The 26,426-nt window shown below is 41.5% G+C and overlaps 1 protein-coding gene across 3 annotated transcripts in view; it reads right to left on the bottom strand.

Annotated features, from left to right (window-relative positions):
• Positions 1-26,426, bottom strand: part of LOC126213391 (putative zinc finger protein 66) — a 71,297-nt gene that overhangs the window by 19,896 nt on the left and 24,975 nt on the right. For all 3 annotated transcript variants that reach the window (XM_049941095.1, XM_049941096.1, XM_049941094.1), the window contains one exon: positions 4,220-4,257. In XM_049941095.1, coding sequence (XP_049797052.1) covers positions 4,220-4,257 — 38 coding nt within the window. The remainder of the gene's footprint in view (positions 1-4,219; positions 4,258-26,426) is intronic.

Here is a 26,426-nt window from a genome sequence, read left to right on the forward strand (position 1 = left end):
TGGTGGCCGGTGGAAAGTGAGAGGGTAGTCAGTTTCCGGGTATTGCACGGAACGTGAAGTTCGCTCTGCTTGACCTGCTGGTGACTAGCGCTAAGGTGGTTGTGCCTCGCATTATGAGCAGAGTGGTCTGGGGCGGAGGCGACTTGCCGCTGTGCTTTATGCAGTGGTGATTAATTGGAGTTAGTGTACTTGTTCTGTCTGCCTGTCTGATGTGGAGGTCCGGTGGGGTCGTATGATACTCTGGCCTGGAGACAACTAGTTGCTAAATTTTGGAGTCGCCTGCCAGGTTAGGGTGCGGGCTCGGTTGGCTCTCCATATTTTCTGCTGGAAGCTCCAGCAGCGGTTTCTGAACTTCATTCTGATGTGGGACGGCGTTGTTGGAAGTTTTTGCTGTGTGTGTGTGTGTGTGTGTGTGTGTGTGTGTGTGTGTGTGTGTGTGTGTGTGTGTGTCACGTTACAATATTTGATGGTACTAATTTACTTGCTAAACTGGAGTATCTTTTGTTTATCCCGCTGAGTGGGTCATTGCCCACCCGGTCTGCTCAGCGTTACCTTTGGTGGTGCCTGTTCATTTCTTTTTGAAGGAATTCATGTAGGTGGTTCCTGTTACCTGCCCGGAGTTGCGTTCACGTATGGTATATTTGGCATTTGATGTGTTAGGTAAAGTCCGCCTAAGAAATGCGGATTTAGACCGTATATGAATAGTGAATTGCTTCTACTTGGTATATATGGTCTTCTGGGACCTGAACAACACCATCGCATCAATTTGGTTTGTGTCACAGCATTAAGTGGTATGTTCTGTATTTTTATCTCACTGTGTTATTATTAACTTGGTGGAATAGTCGCGTTTGGTGTCGTTAAGGCACTTCTAAGACTGTGGTTTGACCATTCATGTGCACTTGGCTTTTATTGTTTTGTTTTATGAAGTGAGAATTGCTTATTAAGATTTGTGTGTGTTGGCTTCTGGCACCTGTTAAGAGCACCGAGATAATGGCACCATGGTTTTGTTCTGTCAGGATGTTATATTGTTATTTGATTTTTTAATTTTATCTTGTGATGATATTATCTGTCGTGTGTTACAGAACATAACCAAGAAGCAGAAGTGATAGGCAGTTGCGGCAGGCATGTCAGGGAGCTCTCAGCATTTATTTCGAGGACCATTTCTAGTGGGAAGGCTTCAAAGTGTTGAGAGCTCGGTCGTCTGTGATTGCGTTGGGAGTTGCCCTTGCCCTTTGGTTGTATCAAATTATTATTTTGTTATTATGTTTATTGGTTGTGTGTTGTGCTTCTTTTATTTTATGGCGCCAAGTGCCATTATCTTTCCCAAAGTTCTTTTATATAAATGATTTTAAACTGTAATGCCAAGTTAACTTATTACTGGATCTTGGTCTGTGGTGTAAAATCTTTTAAAGCGCCATTGCAATTTGTTCTTGCAGAATAAATTTCTCTTATTTTATGGTGCCAAGTTGCCATTATTATTAATGTTTTTTAGTTTATTGCTGCTCTTCATGTTTCCGATTTTATGGTGCCAAGTGTCATTATCATTCTTAAAGGTTTTTGTAAATGATCTTAAGTTGTATTGCCAAGTTAACTTATTATTGGATTTTGTCTCTTGGGTAAACTCTAAAAGCTGTTTGGATATTACTGGGTGGAAATCCTTGGATAGTTGTCCTATAAGAACACACATTCCAAAGATGACAGGCGAGCTGGACAGTGCAGAACGAGAGGTCCAAATGGTAATAAATGTGCATGGAATCTGAAAGGAACGTGGGTGCTCCAGTGGTAAGAGATGATTCAGAAGGTCAGCTAAGAGGGAACCTGTTGGACAGGTTCTCTAAGAGCCCCAAAGCAGATGGTGGGCAGTAAAGTTGCCAAGCAGCAAAAAGGAGTGAGGGAGCTGACAAATGAGCTAGAGTAAGTCCAACTTGGTAACAGCAAATGATGGAGGGGTGTAGATGTTGCAAAGAGAAAAGGTGAAATGAGGAAGGGCAATGCTGACTGCAACAGCTAGCAGCGCATGTTAAATCAGATGGATGGCCAGCATGGCTACCACGTGAGGTGGAGTGCCGTCCTTGGGGGTAAAGGTCACAGAGGACCAGAAGGAAACATGAAAGGTCAAATGGGTTGTGAGGACAAATTTTTTTCTTGGAAGCAGAAAATAAGTGGACACTGCAATTCCAAGAGCAGCTGTAATTCCTCCTTGGATCTAATGCCATGAATGTTCCATTGGAGAAGTCATCATGGGGATTGGGGAGGAGGGAAAAAATTAAGATTAGTCACCTTGTTGGCTACTGAGTGACACCCCTCAAAAATTCACTGCTACAGGGGGAAGAGGCAGCAGAATCCTGTTCCATGAGATCTACAAACATATAGGCACTCTCCCTGGGTCAGTCTGAATTCCATGGCAGAAAATTGGTAGGCAGTGGTCAACAACAAAATGGAGGTCAGCCAGGTAAGGGTACATGTGCCAACACCACTGAAGTGGATCTCCAAGTCAGGGAAGGAGAAGACCATTTGTTTTTGTTTCAGTTCTTAGAACTTTCTAGTTGACAGATGAAGACTTGTTTTTAGCTGTAGAAAGTCTTTGCAGGAGTACTGCTTTTGTCCTTTCAGCCTGACAGTTGTGTAGCAGGTTATTTCACCACCAAAGGTAAAGATTTGATGGCTTGTTGCGTAGCTGTAGGAGGGGACAGGGATGCTATTGTGACCTGTGTGATTTCACTACTGCAACACTGAATTTGAGGTGAGGAGTCTGGGTGAGCATATCCTCCATTACGCATGGCATTGCAAAAGCAATACTGTAAATGCCAGCTGGTAAAATGCACGCATTTTGACTAGCTAAGAACTGCAAGTGACAGGGTGGGGTTTGGTGTCCTTCACTCAGATCTGCTGGATGGTGTGCTCATTAAGACAGCAGAGAGGAGGCAAACAGCTACCCTCATGAGCATCTCTGCCAAAAGTAACACACTTGGCCATGTTTTTACAGGACACCCATTTATTATAATGTTGACACTTGTAGGAACTCAACTGGTTTGGAATGTATGGTTGGACTGTGTTGACTTTATAGCTTGCCTTAATCTTTGAGGCAAAAACTACTCGAGCAAATGGTAGAAAATGAGTGGATGTGGGCATTAACTTTGCATCATTCTTTTTCATAAATGAGAAAAAAATTTCACAGAGCCTCCAACTGCAACACCTTCCAGAATAAGGCACGCATTAACCATAGTAAAGAACTGACCCTCTCCAGTATGTGATACCACAAGGGAACAAGGTGCATTTGGGAGGGCCTTCAAATTTATAGCCTCATTCTGTTTATGTTTATTGACACACACTAAGATGGTGATTGATACATTGCAAAAAAAATCACCCATGATTGCCAACATCTCCAATGGCATGCTCTTTCCAACTGGGAACCCCCCCCCCCCCAGAGGGGGATTCACCTACCGTAAATGATTGTTCACACGTCAGGTCACACCTTCCGAACTCCTGACTGAGGGACCAATTGGCATTTGCGAAGGTAACAGTTCAGGCACTCACCCTTCTGGGCCTGACCTGTATCAGAGGGTACATGAGAACCCTACCCATTGACCTGGAGCTGCCAATTATGCATTACCTTGTCACCTGTAATGTGTCTAATGAATGGGACAGCCTTCAGGAACACACCAGGACGAAGGAGAAATGGAGATAATGAGGATTCACCAGCTAAATCTTCACAACCTTACTGAAACTGGCGCCACCTACTTACGTTTCTTCTTGATGGTGGCCTGTAATGTCACCACTACAAGCTTGTGTGTTACCTGAGCACCACTGTGGCACCGCATTGAAACGGGTGTTCAACACTATATTCATTAATCTGTAAGGCTGGAAATCATCTCCAATTTTTGGATATATAGCCACTCACCCTTTCTTCTTACTTTTTGTACTGCAGTATATCAGATTTTGCCCATCAATAAGAATCTGTTCAATTTGCAGTGATTTTCATGTGACGTTCTGCATTAAACACAATACAGCTGCTGATATGCCGCCTGAACTTTTATTTTCCTGTATGGATATCAGACGTTTGCTCTATTTATCTAGGAATAGTCACATAATGATTGTTGCGAGGAATAGTATTAATGAATAATTACAGTAGTGCATTTTATATCTGAAGTACTCTCACAGTTAATAAACAAAAATTTATATTTCTGAAAAAGTTCTGCAGTGAATTATGAAAACTTACCTTGCACTATCAGATGTGTATCTTGTTGAGGTTCCCACCTGAAATATTTGAAGAAATGGCCAGTGATTTACAACTGATGAGACAGTAAATAAATAGAATTCTATTAACGCCCACCAACATGTGATTAGTACACAATATGCTGTAAGTTAGGCTTGAAAATATCACTAAAGAGGACATGATAAACTGTTGCAGTTAATGAAACAGAATGTTAGTAAGAATTCATTCTCCATTTTCTCACTGTGTTCAGTACTGTAAATAACTACACAAGCCAGTAATTTGTTTGTAGCCATACTTCCTACTAGACACTTCACAAAGGAAAGTGACCAATAACATCTTTAACCTGTCATTCACTTACGCCTTGTGTAAAATTTTCTTTCAATTTCTTTCCATTATCAAAACTGCCATTCAATGGCAGATGAATCAATCATCATAAGTGACACATTTGGGCCTTTGTGCTCTGGGCAGCCTAGACCAACTTGCAGAGGTGAGGAGTGACTTCTAAACCGAACCTTAAGTTCACAACCGGAACTACATACAGGCTTGGACCATTAAGTATACAAACATTAATAAATATTGGCAAACTCAAAATAGTTTCAAACATTGCAAACGCACAACAAGTTAAAATAGCATTACAAAATAACACATTCACAGATGAAGAAATACCACAATCAGAAAACTGTAGATTCTTAACAGAGAACACATGGAAGAAATTCGCTTAACTACTACAGAACTAAGGTCTGCATTCATAAATGGCAATTCTGATGCAAACAGTACCAAATTTTTCATTACCTCCGGAAAATCTCTCTCCCTGCAATAATTCAATATTTAGGTGAGAGGTACACAATAATTAATGCACATGCACCAATAAATCAGGATAACAAGAACAATGCAGAAGGTGAAACAGTCCTCAGAACAATGTTGAGAATAATCTGATGAAGTTCCAGAGGAAAACATACAAATTTTATTAAACTTCTATCCTCAGACTGGTACAGAATGGAGACGAGAACATTTTCTGCCTAAACTGCTATTAAATGTATTTATTCACAACTGGAATTCTGACTTTATGCCATTCTCAAGTGACAGCACACTATGAACTAAGTCAAAGTTATTAAATGTCATGCCTAGTGCTTGGGGAGTGGATATTAAGATGTGCAGTATGATATGACTGTGACAGAAATTAGTACATGAAGTACTACCATTGTCTAGGCATACAGATTACAAAGATTCCCATCTTGTAATGAATATGGAATTTGTAAACAATGTTAACACAAGGAAAGTATTACCTCAAAAGGAATTATAAAGGATTCAGACATCACACTGAGCTACCACTTGAGAATTGTACAGCTGCCAAATTAATTTTGAGTAAGTACATTCCGTAACACTCCTGGGAGAAAATGTTTTCATTTACGAATTAAATCCAGCCCGACTGGATGTAAGAAAAAAGGAAAATTGGCAAGAAAAAGACATTTAGCATACACCACTAAAAAGATATGAGGACAACAATAATATGATTTGAGAAAAATCAGACAGCTTATGTGCCAGTAGCAAAGCACAATTCCAAAAAAATGAAGAATTCTAGAGTCAGAAATAGATATCTGTTGAAATTGACCATTACCACTGAATAATAAAAGTAAGATTCCTGGCCTAGAATAACTGATAACCATGTTCACATAAGATTCAATGAAATTCCATGAAAAGTTCAAGGAGACAACAGCAGAATTCTAAAATACAAGATATATCAGAGATGGCTTAGGGCAGGATGGACCTGTGGAGGCCAAATTGATAAAGGACTGAAGGAGCAAAATACTATTGGAATACATCTGTAAAATTTTAGAAGGCTTTTATTCAAAATTCTTAAAGAATCTGAAATACAGAAGACAACACAGGTCGTCTTAAAAGAACTACAGCCTCATTTGAGATAAGGACAGACTTTAGCCAAGGCAATGTACTAACTCCATTATTCTTTCAGACTATACTAGAAATGTGAATGTTGAACAGATGGAGCAGTTGTCAGAATCTAATAACAGAAGTTGACTACTACTTGGTTAGAAAATTTACAATGTCAAAATTGTTTGTTCAACTTTTGTAGATAATTTAGCAATACTGACAGTGTAGAAAAACCACAGAACAGAGAGAAAGAAAGACAGTAGGAAAAGCATGACTACCCATCTCTTCTGATAAGAAGCAGTGAACCAGTATTGGGTAACAACAGGACTGGGAGGGTCAGGGGAAGACAAATTTAAGGATCTATGAGAAGTCATACAGCCAAATGGTGGGGAAAATGGAACCACAAGAGGAAGACTATGAAAGACGGACTTTGCATTTCAGTTAACAGAAGGCATTTATAGTAAAAATTCATTCTCCAAAATTGCAGAGCCTTCAACTTGCAAGGCAGTCATTTGGCCAGAATACAGATCTGAATCACAAATACTAGCTTTAGAATCAACAAAAGATAGTGAAAATTACGAAAAAGAAAAGATATTAGGAAACAGAACACCAGCACAAACATTTAAATTCAGAAACAATACAGAAATATAGATAAATATGCAGGAAAATAACTGGAGACAAAATTTGGCAAACAAGGCTAATGAGTCTTAGCATACTGAAAAGAAAAACTGCGCAGCAGTACTAAAACCATTAAAAAAGAACTTATTGGCTTACAGGAGTGCACAAAGACCTACAAGAAACTTGTATAAATTAGCAAGATATTTAAAACCAAACCAAATCCAGAAACAGGATTGAGTTAGTAAATTGTCCACAGCATAACAGTTCCAAAAAGACAAGATAGAAACGGGACGTCAGGTGCGTGGAAAGAAAAATGTGTACAGATGAAGGAGTAGCATAAATAAATGTAAAACCTTAGCTGGACTGTAATTGATCAGGAAAAAAAAATTGTTGCACAGTTGTTGTACCTTCTCAGTAAAGCATAGCAATTATGTATGTACTGCAAACAAGTTGCTGCAAGCAGGTCAAAGAGTCTCTGCAAATATGCAGATAACAGTATTTGGAGTCCTCAGAAATATTTTGCAGTGGTGGTGTTATGCTGTTGGTACTGCTTGCATGCAGTCACAATAGAGCAATGCATGCAAGTGTCACTCCATCAAGAGCTGCATGCTGCTGTGGTTATATATCTAGTGAACAAACAAGATCATACAATAACAATATAAGTATATATTCCTTTAGCTTGAAAGTATGTAACTTGCCTTGATGGTATGGTATCCATTAACTACTATGACTGGGGTATTTAATCAGTGATTGTTTACTTGTAGAGAACTAGAAGTATAGCAAAACAACACTTGCTTGATGTGAGACAAGCTGTTTTGCATGTCTTCAAGATTGGGAGGTAGCAGTGTAGTACTTCTAGGGACTATGGCATATCACAACCACAAACAAGTGTGCATAGTCAACGGCAAAAACAGGAAACAAAAGTAACCAATAAGCCAAGGTCAGGTCATCATTGAAGAGCGAGGAGGAAGGACAAAATGGTTCAAATGGCTCTGAGCACTATGGGACTAAACTGCTGAGGTCATCAGTCCCCTAGAACTTAGGGCTACTTAAACCTAACTAACCTAAGGACATCACACACATCCATGCCTGAGGCAGGATTCAAACCTGCGACAGTAGCGTCGTGCGGCTCCAGACTGTAGGACCTAGAACTGCTCGGCCACTCCAGCCGGCAAGGAAGGACAGAATGATTTGTAAGCGATCAGCTGCTGCTCCAAGAGAAACATCTCAACAAATCAGGGATGACCTGAAGCAACATAATGGACTGATTTGATGCACATCTACTGTAAAAAGTCACTAAGTAACAGATGATTTACATGATAAATGATATAAAACCATTCATGAATTTAAAAAAATCAGGACAGGACAGAGTTTGCAAGGAAACCTCAAACTTGGAATGCCAAAGATGAGTCGAAGATTTCATGGAGTGAAAAAAATTAATTTAACATATTTATTTTCTGATGGTTGTTTTTTTTTTGTTTTTTTTTGTTTTTGGTTTTAGGGCGCAAAACTGCTATGGTCATTAGCGCCCAGCCCGTGACTTAGGAAACAGTAAAAAACCGAAATTGAAAACCAGCAGCAATGGGAACAAAGTCATAAAATTGGAGAAACTAAAAGCAGAAGGAATGCTTAAAAATCCACTACAGAAAGGGATTGGTTGTCCCCAAAAAAAGCTTCAAATGACTGACGTCATTTCACTGTCACTAATAAACTGGAGAACGCGGTCGGCTGAGCGCGTGTCATCTGCTAAAATCGACGATAGATCAGGCGATAGCTGTAGACGGGAGCGTAACGGATTAAAATAGGGGCATTCAATTAAAAGGTGTCTTACCGTCCACAGCTGAGAGCAGTGGGGACAGAGTGGGGGAGGATCGCCGCTTAAAAGATGTCGATGGCTAAAAAGGCAGTGCCCTATCCGGAGTCTAGCTAAAATTACCTCCTCCCGACAACGCGTTCGGGAGGAAGAGGTCCAAGCGCAAGGAAGGGCTTTCACTTCCCGCAATTTATTATGGAGAAGTGTTGACAAATGCGCATGCCATAAATGAGCAACTTTGCGACATAAAACGCTCCGTAGATCGGTGAAGGGAATTGACTGAATAGCTGGCCGAGGAAGAGAGACTGCAGCCTTGGCCGCTATATCGGCCGCCTCATTCCCACAGATACCAGCGTGTCCCGGGAGCCAGAGGAACGCCACCGAGACGCCCCCCAGGTGGAGCAAGCGCAGACAGTCCTGAATCCCGTGGACCAGAGGGTGCACAGGGTAAAGAGTTTGGAGACTGAGGAGAGAGCTGAGAGAATCTGAGCAGATCACGTACTGTATCTGCTGATGGCGGCGGATGTAGTGGACAGCCTGGAGAACAGCGTAAAGCTCCGCAGTATAAACCGAACACTGGTCGGGAAGTCGAAAGTGATTTGGGGTGTCGCCAACAATATAGGCACTCCCTACACCTAATGATGTATTTGAGCCGTCGGTGTAAATAAATGTGGCGTCCGTCATTTGTGCACATAGAGCAGCAAATGCCCGACGATAAACAAGTGTAGGGGTACCATCCTTGAGAAATCGACAAAGGTCACAGAACAGGCAGATCCGGGGACGGAGCCAAGGCGGTGCTGTACCCCAAGTTGTCAAGAAGGTTTTAGGAAAGCGGAAGGAAAGAGAATGGAGCAGTTTACGGAAACGGACTCCCGGTGGTAGTAGGGAGGAGGCGTCGAAAAAAAGGTCATGGGCTGGATTAGCAGGCATGGAAGACAGATGGCTAGCATAACGACTCAGAAGGACTGCTCGCCGATTGGACAGCGGAGGTTCAGCAGTCTCAGCATAAAGGCTTTCCACAGGGCTAGTGTAAAAAGCTCCAGACACTAAACGTAATCCATGGTGGTGGATAGCTCCAGACACTGAACGTAATCCACGGTGGTGGATAGAGTCGAGACGCCGAAGAATAGACGGCCGAGCAGAGGAGTAGACTATGCTTCCATAATCCAATTTCGAGTGCACTAAGGACACGGAGGGTGTTAAGCGATCGCAGACAGCGAGCCGAAAGATAGGAAACGTGGGAGGACCAGCACAGTTTTCTGTCAAACATAAGACCCAAGAATTTAGCGACGTCTGAAAACAGAAGGTTGACAGGACCTAGATGTAAGGAGGGCGGAAGAAACTCCTTACGTCGCCAAAAATTAACACAAATGGTCTTACTGGGTGAGAAACGGAAGCCGGTTTCGATGCTCCAAGAGTGGAGGCGATCGAGACATCCTTGAAGACGTCGTTCAAGAAGGCTGGTCCGTTGAGAGCTGTGGTAGATCGCAAAATCGTCCACAAAGAGGGAGCCCGAGACATCAGGAAGGAGACAATCCATAATTGGATTTATGGCGATAGCAAACAGTACAACACTCAGCACGACGCCCTGGGGTACCCCGTTTTCTTGGGAGAAAGTACGGGAGAGAGTAGTGTTCACCCGCACCCTAAATGTGCGCTCTGCCATAAATTCGCGAAGAAAAAGGGGCAGCCGGCCTCGAAAGCCCCAAGAGAACAGTGTGCGGAGGATGCCCGTCCTCCAACAGGTATTGTATGCTCTCTCCAGATCAAAAAATATTGCTACCGTTTGGCGTTTCCGGAGAAAATTGTTCATGATGTAAGTGGAGAGAGCAACAAGATGGTCAACTGCAGAACGATGCTTTCAGAATCCGCATTGGGCTGGTGTTAAAAGACTGCGGGATTCCAGCCACCAAGCTAAACAGTAATTCACCATACGCTCCAAAACCTTACAGACACTACTCGTGCGAGAAATGGGGCGATAGCTAGAGTGGAGATGTTTGTCCTTTCCAGGTTTTGGAACGGGAACGACAATAGCTTCCCGCCATCGTCTGGGAAAGGTACTGTCGGTCCAAATTCGATTATAAAGGCGAAGGAGGTAATGCAGACTATGGGTTGATAAATGCAGCAACATTTGGACATGGATACCATCCGGTCCTGGGGCGGTGGAGCGAGAAGAAGAGAGGGCACGTTGGAGTTCCCGCAAGGAGAAAACAGTATTCTAGCTTTCGTGATTTTGAGAGGAGAAAGCAAGATGTCGCACTTCCGCTGCACGTTTCTTCGGGAGAAACACTGGCAGGTACTTTGAAGAGCTCGAAATCTCAGCAAAGTGCTACCCAATGAGTTAGAAATTGCGACGGGGTCCACTAAGGTATCATGCGCGACAATGAGCCCAGAGGCCGGGGAGAAACTAGGCGCGCCTGAGAACCGTCGAAGCCGACTCCAAACTTCCGAGGAGGGAGTGAAGGTGTTAAATGAGCTAATAAAGAATTTCCAGCTTGCCTTCTTGGTACCGCGGATGACACGACGGCTTCGCGCACAGAACTGCTTATAGCGGATACAGTTGGTCAAAGTAGGATGGTGACGGAAAATGCGAAGAGCATGTCGCCGCTCACGTATTGCGTCACGGCATGCCTCGTTCCACCAAGGAACTGGGGGGCGCCGCGGAAATTCGGAGGTGCATGGTATTGAACGTTCCGCAGCTGTAAGAATAACGTCGGTAATATGTGTGACCTCATCGTCGACGCTGGGAAAGCGACGGTCATCGAATGTCGTTAGAGACGAAAAAAGTGTCCAATCGGCTTGGGCAAACTTCCAGCGTCGCGAGCGCATATATGGCAGTTGAGGCTGCAGTCTAAGGACACATGGAAAGTGGTCACTCGAGTGTGTATCATCAAGGGCGAACCATTCGAAGCGCCGAGCTAGCGGAACAGTACCGACCGCACGGTCCAAATGAGATAAATTTGTCGTGGAGGCAGACAAAAATGTGGGGACCCCAGTGTTGAGGCAAACTAGATCCGCTTGGTGGAAGACGTCTAGCAATAGTGAGCCACGTGGACAAGGATGTGGAGATCCCCAAAGCGGGTGGTGGGCATTGAAGTCCCCAACCAGCAAATAGGGGGGTGGAAGCTGACCAAGAAGATGAAGGAGATCAGCTCGTGCCATTGGTGTGGACGATGGAATGTATACAGTACAAAGAGAGAACGTGTATCCAGAAAGGGAAAGACGGACGGCGACAGCTTGGAAGGAACTGTTTAAGGGGATTGGGTGATAATGGAGAGTATCATGGAGAAGAATCGTGAGTCCTCCATGGGCTGGAGTGCCTTCAACAGAGGGGAGGTCATATCAGACGGACTGAAAATGAGGGAGAACAAAGCGGTCATGGGGACGCAGCTTTGTTTCCTGAAGACAGAAGATGACCCGCGAGTAGGATCATAAGAGGATCGACAATTCATCCCGATTGGCTCGAATGCCGCGGATATTCCAGTGGATAATGGACATAGGGTGAACAGAAAATGGAGGAATGTGACCAAGGTTGCTGTAAAGTCAAAGACTGCTCAGAGCTTGCGACCGACAGCATGGAATGGCATTCAGCCGAATGCAGAAGATCCTGATCCATAGGTTGGTCAGGAGCAGCTCCTGCCACCAGCGATTGGCTGGTTGACCGGCCACCAGCAGTGCGCCTCGGCGACACAGAAGACGGCCGAGGGCGATTTCTGCCAGGTGGTGCTGTAGATGGGACACGCCTTGGCGGAGAAGGAGAGGAACTGTGTTTCTTTGTAGCCTTCTTGGAAGTATGATGTTTAGATGAAGGAGGCACCGATGGTTGTGAAGTTTCGGTACGTAAAAACTCTTCACGAGTATGCTCTTTTTTCGAAGACTTGGCGTCTGACTTTTGGGCTCGAGATTTAGCAGAACCCGACGAAGGGTGAGCCATAGAGTGGGCAGGAGAAAGTGGTGAGGTTGAACGGGCGATCTTTGCGCTGGCCGATCTGACGACCGTGGTACTAAAGGTGAGGTCGCAAGTCTGCGTGGCCGCCTCCTTTGTTGGCTGAGGGGAAGCAAGGACAGTGCTGTATTTTCCTGTCTGAGGCACGGTGGGCTGTCGACTGGCGAATAATTTTCGAGCAGCAAAGGTCGACACCTTTTCCTTCACTCTTATTTCCTGGATGAGCTTTTCGTCCTTAAAAACGGGGCAATCTCGAGAGGAAGCAGCGTGGTCACCCATACAGTTGATGCAGCGAGGGGATGGAGGTGGACAAGCACCCTCATGGGCATCCTTGCCACACGTAACACATTTGGCCGGATTAGAACAGGACTGGCTGGTGTGATTGAACCGCTGACATCCATAGCAACGCGTAGGGTTTGGGACGTAAGGGCGAACGGAAATTATCTCATAGCCTGCTTTGATTTTCGATGGGAGTATAACTTTGTCGAATGTCAAGAACACAGTGCGGATTGGAATGATGTTCGTGTCAACCCTTTTCATAACTCTATGAACAGCCGTTACGCCCTGGTCAGACAGGTAGTGCTGAATTTCTTCGTCAGACAATCCATCGATGGAGCGTGTATAAACGACTCCATGCGAGAAATTTAAGGTACGGTGTGGTTCCACCCGGACAGGGAAGGTGTGGAGCAGAGAAGTACGCAGCAATTTTTGTGCCTGGAGGGCACTGTGTGTTTCTAACAACAGGGTGCCATTCCGTAATCTGGAACAAGACTTTACAGGACCTGCAATTGCGTCGACACCTTTCTGAATAATGAAAGGGTTGACCGTGGAGAAGTCGTGACCTTCGTCAGACCGAGAAACAACAAGGAACTGTGGCAACGATGGAAGAACCGTCTGTGGCTGAGACTCAGTGAACTTACGTTTGTGAGCAGACAGAGTGGAAGGTGAGGAAACCATTGCGGAAGAATCCCCCATGATTACCGGCGTCTCCGATGGGGCGCTCCTCCCTTGTGGGGGCCCTCACTGAGGGCACACCCGCCTTAGGTGATTGTTCACACCTCAGGTCACACCTCCCGACAAACGGACGGAGGGACCAATCGGCACTTTCGGAAGGTATCAGCTCGGGTAATCACCCCTCCCTGGGTCTGCCCGTTACCAGGGGGTACGTACGTGTCCTACCTGTCTACCCGGGGCGGGGAATTACGCGTTACCCCGTCACCGGCTACGCATGGAAGTGCGTGGGTCAGCCTTCAGACACGCACAGGGAGGAAAAAAGAGAAAGGGAAAGGAAAGAAGAGGGGGGGTCTCAAACGCCGCAGCGGAGAAAAGGGCAAGGAGAAGAGGGAAGGAAAAGAGAAGGACAGAGGAAGGACGAGGACTTGCAAGTGTAGAAAGCAAGGAATTTGGAACAGTCCGTCTCCGGACGTAGGCACAAACCATACTCCCAGAGGGGGAGAAAGGGAAGGAAAGAGCCAGAGGTGGGGGGGGGCGAAGATTGGGGACGGGGAAGGATGCGGAAAGGGAAGGTATGCAGCCCGGAAAGGAAGGAGGGCCACATTAGCTCGGGGTCCCGTGCTCACTACGCACGTGTCCACAAAAGAGTTGTGGACCCCCTGGGTGGATTTTCTGATGGTGTCCAGTATACAGGGTGAGTCACTAAGAATTGCCACCAAGAATAACTCTGGAAGTATGGTGGGAGTTGAGAAGTTTGTGGAACAAAAGTTTCATGATACAACAGGGCCCATAATATGACGTTGGTTTTTACTTGCTTCAGAGATATAAAGGTCAACTTTCTTTTTTTAAATGAGATGCTATAGTTTGTTACATATTTACTGATAGCGGCTATAGATACAAATCCAATGATGTGTAACAGTAAGGTCAACAAAGGTCAACAAAGTTCAACAAAGTTCAACAAAGGTGGCATGAACGTCCATTTACAGAAGGTGTTCAAAGTGATGATCATTGGTATGAATGTAGTGGCTGCAATCTTCTTATCATGAAGTGAGTGGTATTCCTTATCACATTGGCACTTATCGAAGCACATCCTCTGGCAATTCTCTCTCACATATCTTCAGGTGTAATTGGAACATCGTTATAAACAATGTCTTTTACAAATACCCACAAGGAATGCTCCAGAGGCATCAAGTCTGGTGAACCAGCTGGCCATGACACATCACCTCCATGTCCAATCCAACGATTTGGGAACTGTCTCTGCAACTCATTTCTAGCCGTCAGCGAAAAATGTGCTGGGCACCCATCGTGTTGATACCACATAATGTTCCTTGTTCCTAAAGATATTTCTTCCAATAACATAGCTAATGTTTCTTGCAGGAATGTGGTGTACTTCTTACTACTAAGACTGACTTCGATGAAATAGGAGCCTATAATTCTGTCCTCCAGAATCCCACACTGTATCATCACTGACCATGGTTTTTGACCATGGTTTTTAATGTGCAACTTGCAGCATCCAATATGGATTTTCAGTTGCCCAATAATGCATGTGATGCAAATTAACACTTCCATGGTTCATGAATGTAGTCTCATCGATAAATAAAATTAAATCAATAAATGTGTCATCCCTCTAAATCTGAAGTTGAGCCATCAGCAGAATTTAAGGTGACACATACAATCCGTACTAGATGATTCTTGGTGAAGAGTGGTATGGTAAGAATGATGTTTATGGCCATGCAGAACACGAAAAACACTACTCTGGCTCATTCAAGATTCCCTTGTGATTTGACACAAACTAGATCAAGGATCTCTAAACACAGTGCAACAGTACCAGCTCACTGAATTTCGTTGGCATTCTCCGTAAATGAGAAGCATATCAACTTGTTCTTCAAAGGAATACATCATTCACATTTGCTTGATTCGATACTAGTCTTACTGTTACTGTTAGTGTTTTACTGCAAAACCATCTAAAGGCTTTTACATGTCAGTGGCATGTTAGATGGATACGCCCTATTTGGCAAATATTTACTATTAGTACGAGATAGGAGAGAGAACTGTAAGAGCAAGTGCTTTGATAAGTGCTGATGTGATATGAAATACCACTCAATCCATGATAAGAAGATTGCAGCACTGCACTGATACCAATAGTCATCACTTCCAACACATTCTATAAATGGACATTCGTGCCATCTTTTTGATCTTTGTCAACCTTCAAAGACCTTATTGTTGCACATCATTGGATTCACCTCAATAGCCGATATCAGCAAATAAGTACCAAACTATAGGATCCTATTAAAAAAAATTAAAAAACAAAGTTGACCATGTCTCTGAGGCAACCCAATATAGCAACACAACACCAATGTCATATTATGGCCCTCCATTGTCCCAGGCAACCTTTGTCCCACAAACTTTTCAGCTACTCTCATATTTTCAGTTATTCTAGGTGACAATAGTTACTCACCCTGTATACATCACAAAAAAGCTAAAGGGGCAATCAGGTACAGATCACTAAGCATGATATTTCACTGTAAAAATACAGCAACCAGCCACTTTTTAATGCGTTTTATTTATGCCAATATGCATTTCGGGTTTGCACCCATCTTCAGCTGGCAAATTACATGGATCTTCAGTTACTACAGTGGTACAATCTCGACAGCAGTTTGGATGCTGCAGCAGGCCTGTGCAAAAGCAACGATTCCAATCATTTACTTTAATTTCGCGAGTTTAAAGTTATGCACTATCAGTTGTTCATTTTACTTACATTCTCCTCTCCTTGTTTTTTCTTGGCTTTTCTTCTTTTTCGCAACAAACAAACACTTTTTATCATGCATTTTACACAGGCGCACTGAGTTATCCGCCATGTTGCTGACTGACAGTTTTTGTTCACATACAAACGGTTTATCTATGGACAGAGTTATATTTTACGAAAGTTTTGAGGTTCTAAGATAAGCTACTGTTTTCCAAACATTGACTTGGGTGATAGAAGTATTCTAAGTACAATGTATACATTTTTTTTTATTTTTTTTTGCAGGATTGAAGATAATAAAGTAACATAACACATTTATACAAAGCAGTACTTCAATACATTTACAATATAACAAAGATAGAATTCAGATTTTTATGTTTTATATTATTACATGCATTTGTTGGGTTTATATTAGATTATGTTATTTCTTGATTGTGCTTAGTAAGTGGTTTGATAAGTAGAGTGTGGAAGTTTTTCAGAAATATTCGGTTTGGCAGCTCTGTTTGGTCGTTAAGTATGTCAGAAGGGGATGCATGTTTATGTGAATAAATTTCGATTTCTTCTAGGAGGTTCATTCTTTTTCCTTTGTTGGCTAGGTGGAGAACTTGTACGTTATGGGATATGTCTGTTACTTGATGTTCTTCTTCTGCTACATGTTGGGCGAATGTGGATTTATTTAAGTTTTTTAAACGAAGAGCATCCATGTGTTCTCGAAACCGTATGCTGAAGTTTCTCCCTGTTTGGCCTATGTATGTATGTATAAAATGGACAAATTGTTACTAAGCATGGTGGTGGAAGTGTCATGGTGTAGGGATGTTACCTGTACAGTCACATTTTACAAAAGAATACGATTCCTTGCAGGAGAGACAATATGTCACATAATTGGATATTTCAGCTGGTCCACAATTTGAAACACACCTCTGTCTATTTTCTAATTCTTTTCAGACCAAAACTGAAAATTTTTGAGTACGTAAGCCGGAGCCTGGGTCTAAATCCATCTGAACACCTCTGATCTGTGCTGAATTGATGTGTTCATGGTAGAAGCTACTTAAACAAGGATCAATTTGCTGGTATCTCACTGGACCCATGGTCTGAACTCCCAATTAACCTGTAACAAAAGCTTGTAGATTCAATGGCAAATTGATGTGCGGCCGTGATCAAAGCCCCTGGGTATGCAACAAATACCAATTTATTCTTCAGATCCCAAAAGAGTTTTATTCTTATATACTTGGACCTACAAATTATTTTTGACTCTAAAGAATTACTTCTCTCTTGATGCAACATAACCTTGTTTAAACATGTACTAAATAGATCACGAATTCATATTTTTGAATTACCTAATGGCAGCTTTTTCTGTTACACACTTACGTTTACATAATTGTAATTAATGCTTTCTATAAAACATTTTTGAGTGATACTGTAATTGGACTGTATTTAGATGCATGGTGAGATGAAAGGAGCAGATAGTAAACAACAGTGGCAGAGTACAAATACTGTTTTGTTCTGCAGATCACTATATGCTATCTGATAACCCTCAGGGCAGCAGCGACAATTCTTAAGTACAGTGTCTGATGTGAGCTCATCAGATCAAATCAAAATGCATTCAAAGAAAACAACTAGCATATTATACAGACTGTAAGGTGCACCTTAAATTTCAAGCAATTTTTAAGGAAAGTACATTTTTATAATTTTTTATTAGATTACAAAGTCCGCATAAAAATTTTACTTTATAACCAAATTGACCTTTAAAATCACTGAAATTCATTATCTGAACCGTCCTCTTTCCTCAGCATCATTGTCCTCTTATATCTAAGATGGTCATCACTATCATTAAGAGCATTATTTATGCTGACCTATTGAAAGATTTAACAATGATATTATCTCTCAGCCTACATCATAACTGCTTTGTTGACTGACACCTGTTTGTTTCTAGATCATTTTAGAACTCCCTTTGTCATGAATTCTTGTTGGGCTTAAACCATCATCCATTTGTTCCAATCCTCTTCCATATGGAATTTAAACACACTGAAGTGCCATGGAAACTGGTATATGCATGCATATTCAAAGATAGAGATATGTAAACAAGCAGAGTATGTCACTGCGGTTGGCAATGCCTATATAAGACAACAAGTACCAGACAGTAGATGTATCAGTTACTGCTGCAACAACAGCACGTAATTCAGATTTAATCAAGTCTGAATGTGGTGTTACAGCCAGAGCATGAGGATAAGACACAGCATTTCTGAGGTAGCAATGAAGTGGGGATCTTCCCATATGACCATTTCATGAGTGTACAGTGAATATTAGGAATTTGTTAAAATATAAAATATCTGACATCACTGTGGCCGGAAAAAGATACTGCACGAAGGAGACAAACAACAAATGAAGAGAATCATTCAGCATTAAGGAAGTGAAATCCCTGTGCAAATTGCTCCAGGTTTTAATGCTGGGCCATCAAAAAGTATCAGTGTGCAAACCATTCAACAAAACATCACTGATACGGCCTTTTGGAGCCAAAGGACCACATTATTGAGTGTATCAGCGATGTCTTGCAACAAGCTCTTCAGAAAAGATTTCCACTCCCTCATACGCTTTCTGAATTATGGTCAGCACTGCAAGATTCATGGTATCAATCCTCCCCCAGCACTACTTCAGACATTAGCCGAGTCCATGCCATGTCGTGTTGTGGCACTTCTGTATGCTCACTGGGGACCTACATATTAGGCAGGTGTACCAAATTATTTGGCTCTTCAGTGTCATGTATTTGTCAAGACATCAAATAGTTGCAATTGTGTAGTAAGCCCTCCTGCAATAACAGCAAGTTCTGTATTTAACTGTCTCAATTTCTCTTTCACCGAATTTTATAAATGACTACTAAAGTGATCTACCACAAGAAGAGAACTCTTCTTCAGTGAAGTGATTTTCCTTTGCTTCAACACACATTTAATCCTTAATTTCATACCAGCCTCATCCATCCAACCTTCGTCACGTATGTTAACAACATCTGGCAGTATTTCATAACGTTTTGACATTGTTCAGCACTTGGAAATGATCACTGGATTAAGTGTAGTGCCATGAACACAAAACGAAAGAACAACAATTTAGTGCATTTTTTCAAGTTCACTGTTTTTATAGTTCCTGTTTTATCACCTTTCACGACAAAAATTTTGTTACTTGGCACATCAAGTCTTTATTCACTATTTCAATTAGTTCCACATTGGTTTTCTTTCAATGTTGTATAATAATGTGGTCGAAATATAATATTCTCTCTTCATACTCTTATGCCATTTTATGAGATGCTTAGGTCTTGGTTCACATGCTAAGTCCATGACGCTTCGTAAACCTGTAGCACCAAACATTTTCAGCCTCAATTTCTGTTAAGTTCCACTGTAGCACTAGCCCACAAGCATTTATTTGAGTAATTTTTGTAGTAATTCCAACACCATTTAGATGGTGTGCTTGAATCCATTTCAATACATCATCATCTAGTTTTGGCCATTTTGTATTCAGTCCTCTATATGCACATTTAGCCTTGCTCATGTTTCTCAGTTCTCCGTTATTAGCCTGCCAATAGCAAGTGGTTTTTTTCTGTTGCTGGAGGACTGAAATGCTGCTCAGTTGATCTGTTTCCACGTTGTTCAGCATTTGCTATTACTTTCTATTTATAGCCTGCATCATATGAATACCTTTTATTTTTTCCGTTGTGAAACTAGCTACTAAAGAAAATATTCTTCTGTTGCCAATAACACAAATCACTTTCAATTCAAGTTCGCTGGCACTGTAGACTGCCATGACACATCACAGGCTAGGCAGTGCTCTGGGTTTGTGATTGCTGGGCATGTGGGAGACACTGTTAGCAAGCTTGTGAATCCCTGTAACATGTTCGTTACACTGGTGCATTTCTGTTGCCAATTGAATCCAATGTTACTAGATAGAAATAGATTTCCTGCAACATTGAATATATGGCCATTTTTAAGGCAACTGGGAATTTTGACTGAAACACTGGACTTGCTATATTAAATTGGAGTATAACACACCTCAATTTTGGAGGTAATTTTTTGAAGAAACAAATCAATTTTATAAACCGTAATATATGGTATCAAGTCTTTGTAAGCACCACTGGAAATTAATTTGAACAAATAATTAAGGTAACTGAAAATTTGTCATGCATTCAAACTTTCAAATACTACACGTGAGATAGTAATGTGAATCTACCATCAAATGCACAGGATTGATTGACACTTAACATTTTCCATTTAACATTGAAACACAAACATCTATACATTTAATATTTTGCTCTGGTGAACTATGTTCCTCCTAAGCCATGAGAATTGCACATAACCTGCTATCCACTGGGAATATTTGCCTGTGAGGAAAGGCAGACAACTGTGAGGCAGTATTTAAATTCACATTCATATAACTTTTGCAGTTGTATCTTTGAGCAATTTTAGGACTTTCCCAAGGTCAGTGCTATGACGGCAAGTAGAATTTTTGTCACACATTTAAACATAATCATAAACTCATTGACAAACAAAAGATGAATGCGGCCAAAATTAGTGAGGGACAGCAATAAACAAAGGATGCAACAAATCAAATATTCTAACTCTGCTGACTGTTCTCTCAAAAAATCAGATGCATAGCCAACTGCTAATTTTTCACTTTCCAGCTATAAATTATTATTCACAAATATTATATAGAAAAACGCTAAAATTGAATTCAACAGTACTATTTCAAACTGTGCAGCCAAACTTCAGGAGTTAAATAGAGCCCTGTATAGTTTTTCATTAATTAATTTTATAAACACTGATTACAATAATGCTAAATAGTACTACATGTAAGCCAAAACTGCCACAAGCATAAACAATACATCAAACTGTACAGTGAATACATAGATTGACTGGAACTCAACTGGATCCAGGGTATCTACAATTTGATTAGAACTACTCAATTAATTTGACCAGAGCTAAATTTACTCCACAATTCCATACACCAAAAGACAGCACATTTTACACTACACCCTTATCCTTATCAAATGTGTATTAGACACTTTTTTGACAAATTAACTATTACGCAGTGTGATCAAGATGTGTCAAGTTCAATTGGTTGTAATTCAAACTTGGTAAGTGCTACGTAGTAACCTAAAGCACCATGTAAATGAGCAGGAAATTACGATCTCATCTGATATGACACATTTGTCTGTATAGAAATATTTCCTTGTATTTACTTACTGTAACAGTTGCATATGATGGCAGTTAATCATGTTTTCGCTGATATTTAATGTAATATTTATCTCAGAATGTTTCGTAAGGTTCTAAAGTGACCAGCATGGGAAGGTCCTTATCTCAACCCAGGCTTCACAAAATCCTCACTAGAGTACCAACTAATCCAGGAGGTACATTGAGGAAGGAGGGTGGGGAATATACAAAGACAGCACATGAGACACTGGAACGGCTCCTCAAAACTCATTTTCCTCAATATGCTCTGGCAGATAACATAGACCAGAATGCAACCCCTGAAAGACAATGGCTCTCATGCACTCTAAGAGAGGACTGGGAATCGGCCAAGGAGTGTGTCAATTTCAGTAAAATCCAGTGGGTGGTGGGAACATTCCTACCATTCAAGTTACCTTCCCCAGACAGAATGTTTCCAGTTCTCTTGAAACAAGCATGAGAGAATCTTATAAGAGTCCTGTGCAGGTTATTCAGGGTTAGCCTAGCAGTGAGAGTTATTCCCAATGCCTGGAGGGCAGTGAAGGTTGTCTTTATTCCAAAGCCAGGGAGAATTGATCATACAAAGGCCAAGGATATGAGACCAATCAGTCTGGTTAATGTACATGTTGGGGAGAGGAGGCTAACTAGGGCTCCTCTACATTCAAACCAACACACATATCAACCAGGTAAATCAAGTGGGACAGCTCTCCATCTATTTGTTGGAAGGGTGGAGAAAGCACTTTGCTTTCAAGAAATAGCCCTCTGCATCTTCCCGGGCATCAACGGGACTTTTAGTAACACAACCTTCAATTCCATGGTTAGGTCCACAGAGGTGCATCCTAGTGACAACTATATGTAGATGGACTAGGGCCATGCTTAGTGGAAGGAGGGTAGGGGCCAACTGATGAATGAAAAAATGGTAATTAACACCACTAGAGGTTGTCCACAAGTAGTAGTTTTGTCCACTTTATTGTGGAATCTAGTGGTGACCGAACTCATTGAGAAACTAAATTCCAGACAATACTTTTGCCACGGATACACAGATGACCTTGTCATAGTAATACCTGGCAAATTTGCTGACACGGTTAGGGATATTGCACAAGGTGCACTGGACATTGTGAAAGATTGGTGCATTAAATAGGACCTAAACATTAATCCTAACAAGACTGTTGTGGTACCAATCATGAAGAAGCATATCCAACACTAAAGCTGGAATCTAAAGCTTTTCGATAAAACTCTATCTGTGAAGGGGATAGTGAAATATCTAGGGGTAATCTTAGATGAGAAACTAACATCGACCCCTCACATTAAAAGCATCTGCACCAAGGCGAATTTTACTCTAGTAAGTACCAGAAGGCCTTGTGGCAAAAACCGGGGCCTAAGATCCTGAAGTATGCAGTGGACACACGCAACAGCGGCTAGACTTAGAATCTCCTATGGGGCTGTAGTGTCGTGGAAGAAGGTCCAACAGCAGGTTGCAGCTAAGGAGTTTGCGAATGCGCAGATACTGGCACGCTTTGCCACAACAGGCAGAATTAATAGCACACCAACAGCTGGGATGCAAGCCATGCTGGACATGCTTCCACTAGATCTTTGGGTTAAGATGAAGGCAGCAGCTGGTGCATACAGACTCAAAACTAGTAAAAACTGGATCGCGTTGGGATATCCAGACACACACACACTAAAATAGTGAGGCAAATATAGAAATGGCTTGGGAAATGCTGCCCGACTATGTAACAACTCCCAACTGTTTCAACAAGCCTTACAATACAATAATTGAAAGCAGGGAGCAGTGGGAAAACAGTTCGACACCATACAGGGGCGTTGTCTAGTTCACTGATGGGTTGAAATCAGACCAAGGCGCTGGGGCGGGGTATACAGGGTTCAGCCAAGACTGGAGGGCTTCATCTCTCTAGGAAAACTGGCCTCGGTATTCCAAGCTGAAATTACTGGAATCGAGGTGTATTTGGAGGAGAATATATATAGGTGCTACAAGGACCGTAGCATCTACATCTATTCAAACAGCAAGGTAGCCCTGAAATTATTGGGAGCTCCTGCAGTACAATAGAAGATTATTGCATAATGTCACAGGGCTCTGGTGGAGTTAGGGGATGCAATAGCGGAAACTTAATATGGGTCCTTGGTCACTCAGGAATCAGTGGCAATAAACAAGCTGACAGATTGGCCAGGATGGGGGCAAAGACACCATTTAGTGGACCGGTACCTGTCCTGATAATCACCAATGCTGTGATCAAACTAGAACTATGGAACTGGCTTAGAAGCAGCACATAGAATACTGGACGAAGGTTTATAAGCAAAAACATGGTAAGGTGATGATTCCAAAGCTGTGCTTTAAAAGATGCTCTGTAACCCTGGGCCTGAGGAGGAAAGAGATTAAACTCATGGTTGGACTGATGATCAGTCATGGGAATTTAAAAAAACACCTACATACAATGGGTATAACGGAAGAAGACCGTAAATGTAGCATCTATGATGGGAGTGAAGAAACTGCATCACACCTAATCTTCCAATGCATGATATTGGAGAGCAAAAAGAGACAGAATTTTCAGTGCAACTAGAAGTGAAGAAATTGTGTCTAACAAACAACTGGTAGAGAGACTCCTTGCACTATCTAAGGGCACTGGTTGTTTTTACTAGATATACAGGGAGCAATACTGCACAATAAACTGTTTTAGTGCGAGGTTAGACCAAAGCTGTCTTAGCTTCTCTGCCAAAATCAAATTAAATCCATCATCCTTAGTGAATTGGTGTTCAGGTATTTTTGACAAATTAACTATTATGCAGTGTGATCAAGATGGGTCCATGGTATGGTTTCTGGAGGTTTTAAATAAGCAGTGCTGCTGTACCTCATAGTCTTTGGTAATGTATGTGTGTTTCTCACATAGTCTGGGCCGGTGAGCTGTTACTGTTAAGTCTCCATAGGTTTTGACAGAAGTTGAATGGAAGTCTCTGGGCAGCCAACCAGTTGTGCCATTTCAGCTCTCTAAAACTGTATGGATGATAAGATTTTGAGCAATACGTGAGGATTTTGATGTTTTCTCACTACATTCAATTGTTGTATGTTTTTGTGACTGACGAACTTTCACTCTATGCAACTGATAGTTCTGTTTTGTACTTAGCTTTGATTGACAGTGACAGACCATCACTGATGATTAACACTCAGTTGGAACGTAGATTTTAGTTCTGATTTCACATTAGTTTATGTAACTGGGGAATCTGTCAAATATTCATAATTATTCACATAGTTGAACTGCATTATCTTCAATCTGAAGTGTTCAACCTTGCTATGTGAGCCTATATAATTCAATTTAATGATTTTAAATATGGCCATTTCTATTTTTGTGTCTTAAATTGACAGTACACACCATTCAACTTAACTTTGCCACTGTGTTTACATTTCCTTATTTAGTTTTCACTGCATTTAAATTCAGTTTAAACAACATGTTTAAGTATACATTAGCTATTGCAATATATGCCTAACTTAATACTTTTAGATGTTGCTTGACTAACAAAATCTATTGTAGGCAGCTGGTGGTTTTAACAGGGTAGATACTCAGTGGTAGATGGCATTGACCCGTGCATGGGACTGCAGAGATACATTCCGAAATCAGCTCTGTTCACTACCCTGAAACTCAATACATGATAGGACCAATTTCAAAGCATTAACATTACACATCTTGATTGAATTTTCACACTAAGGAATCAGCTCACAGTGTCAGTAGCTGGACTGAAATCACTATCAGTTGCCCTATTGGCACACAAACACTATAACAGACAACAAAAGGCCAAATATTCAATTTTCTCTTTCAAATCTATTTCATCGTGGAATATTGTAATGGAGTTCCTCCTTTCAGTACTGGCATCAACATCAAAATGACAGATTTTGAGATGATCAATTTCTGTTGACCACTTAATAAGAAAAAAGGCACCTGGGCAATATGAGATGACTGTACAACACTACTCATATTACACTAAACTTGTTCCTTCTCTAACAGCAGCATATCAAACATCTCTCAGCCCATGGAAGTTTCCTAGTGGTTGGAAGAAGGTACCAATCAATCATATTCTAAATTAGTGTCACCTGATAGATGCACATAGTCATAGCAAAATGAAGCATGTGCATGAATAATGCTGTATGGCACATTTCCAAGTTTTTAGGAAATCGACACAAACTGTTAATAATAAAGTAATAGCAGATATTTATTGTTTGCAGATGCAGACTGTTGAAAATAGTTGGTTGGGCTTTTTAAAATTGCACTAAGAATAGGTTTTAGAAAATACATAACTATTAAAATGGAAAAACAGCGTATAGCAACTGATATAAAGCATTATTGTATATCACACTCTACTATTACTATAAGGTTGCCTCGAGTCTCAAAGTTTTACGTAAAAAATATTATAACAAGATACAAACTAATATTTATAGTAAACTGATTACTTTGGTCTTAAAAAAGTAATAGAACATGAGTTTGTTATCAAGTTGAGACCCAAAGCTGGCATATTACACTTAGTTGGCACACTGGATGTTTTCATAAAATGCCTGGATTTTGATTCCCCGTATTTCGTCACATCCAATAGATTGCCTTTCTTCTCCTTACAAGTTTCAGTACCCCACTGTAGAGCAACCAAAAATCAAAATGCTACAGAATGTCTTTTTCTTCATGTTTAAAACCATGTTTCACAATACAATGTCTTTCACATGGATGAAACATGCTTATGCCTTGAGGATCATCACTGCATAGCTTCAACCAGAGCACAGCAGTAATTTTCAAACTAGGTGGCATTTTGAGAACCAGCTCAATGGATCCAATGCCCTTGGAGTCTTCCATGATCTCCTAAATGGTAAACTTTGAAGGTTCTACAGAGGCCTAAGCAATGACATGCTTCCATTCTAAAGGAGCCATAACTTTTGACACTTTCTTTCCTCAATCACTGCGAAGTTCCTGTCATAAGGCAACTATGACTCTAACATAAGAACTTTTTATGTATTTCTACACAGTACTTGCAGTTGACCG

Source organism: Schistocerca nitens, chromosome 11 (genome assembly GCF_023898315.1).
Source record: "Schistocerca nitens isolate TAMUIC-IGC-003100 chromosome 11, iqSchNite1.1, whole genome shotgun sequence".
In the NCBI taxonomy this organism is placed as follows: Eukaryota; Metazoa; Arthropoda; class Insecta; order Orthoptera; family Acrididae; genus Schistocerca; species Schistocerca nitens.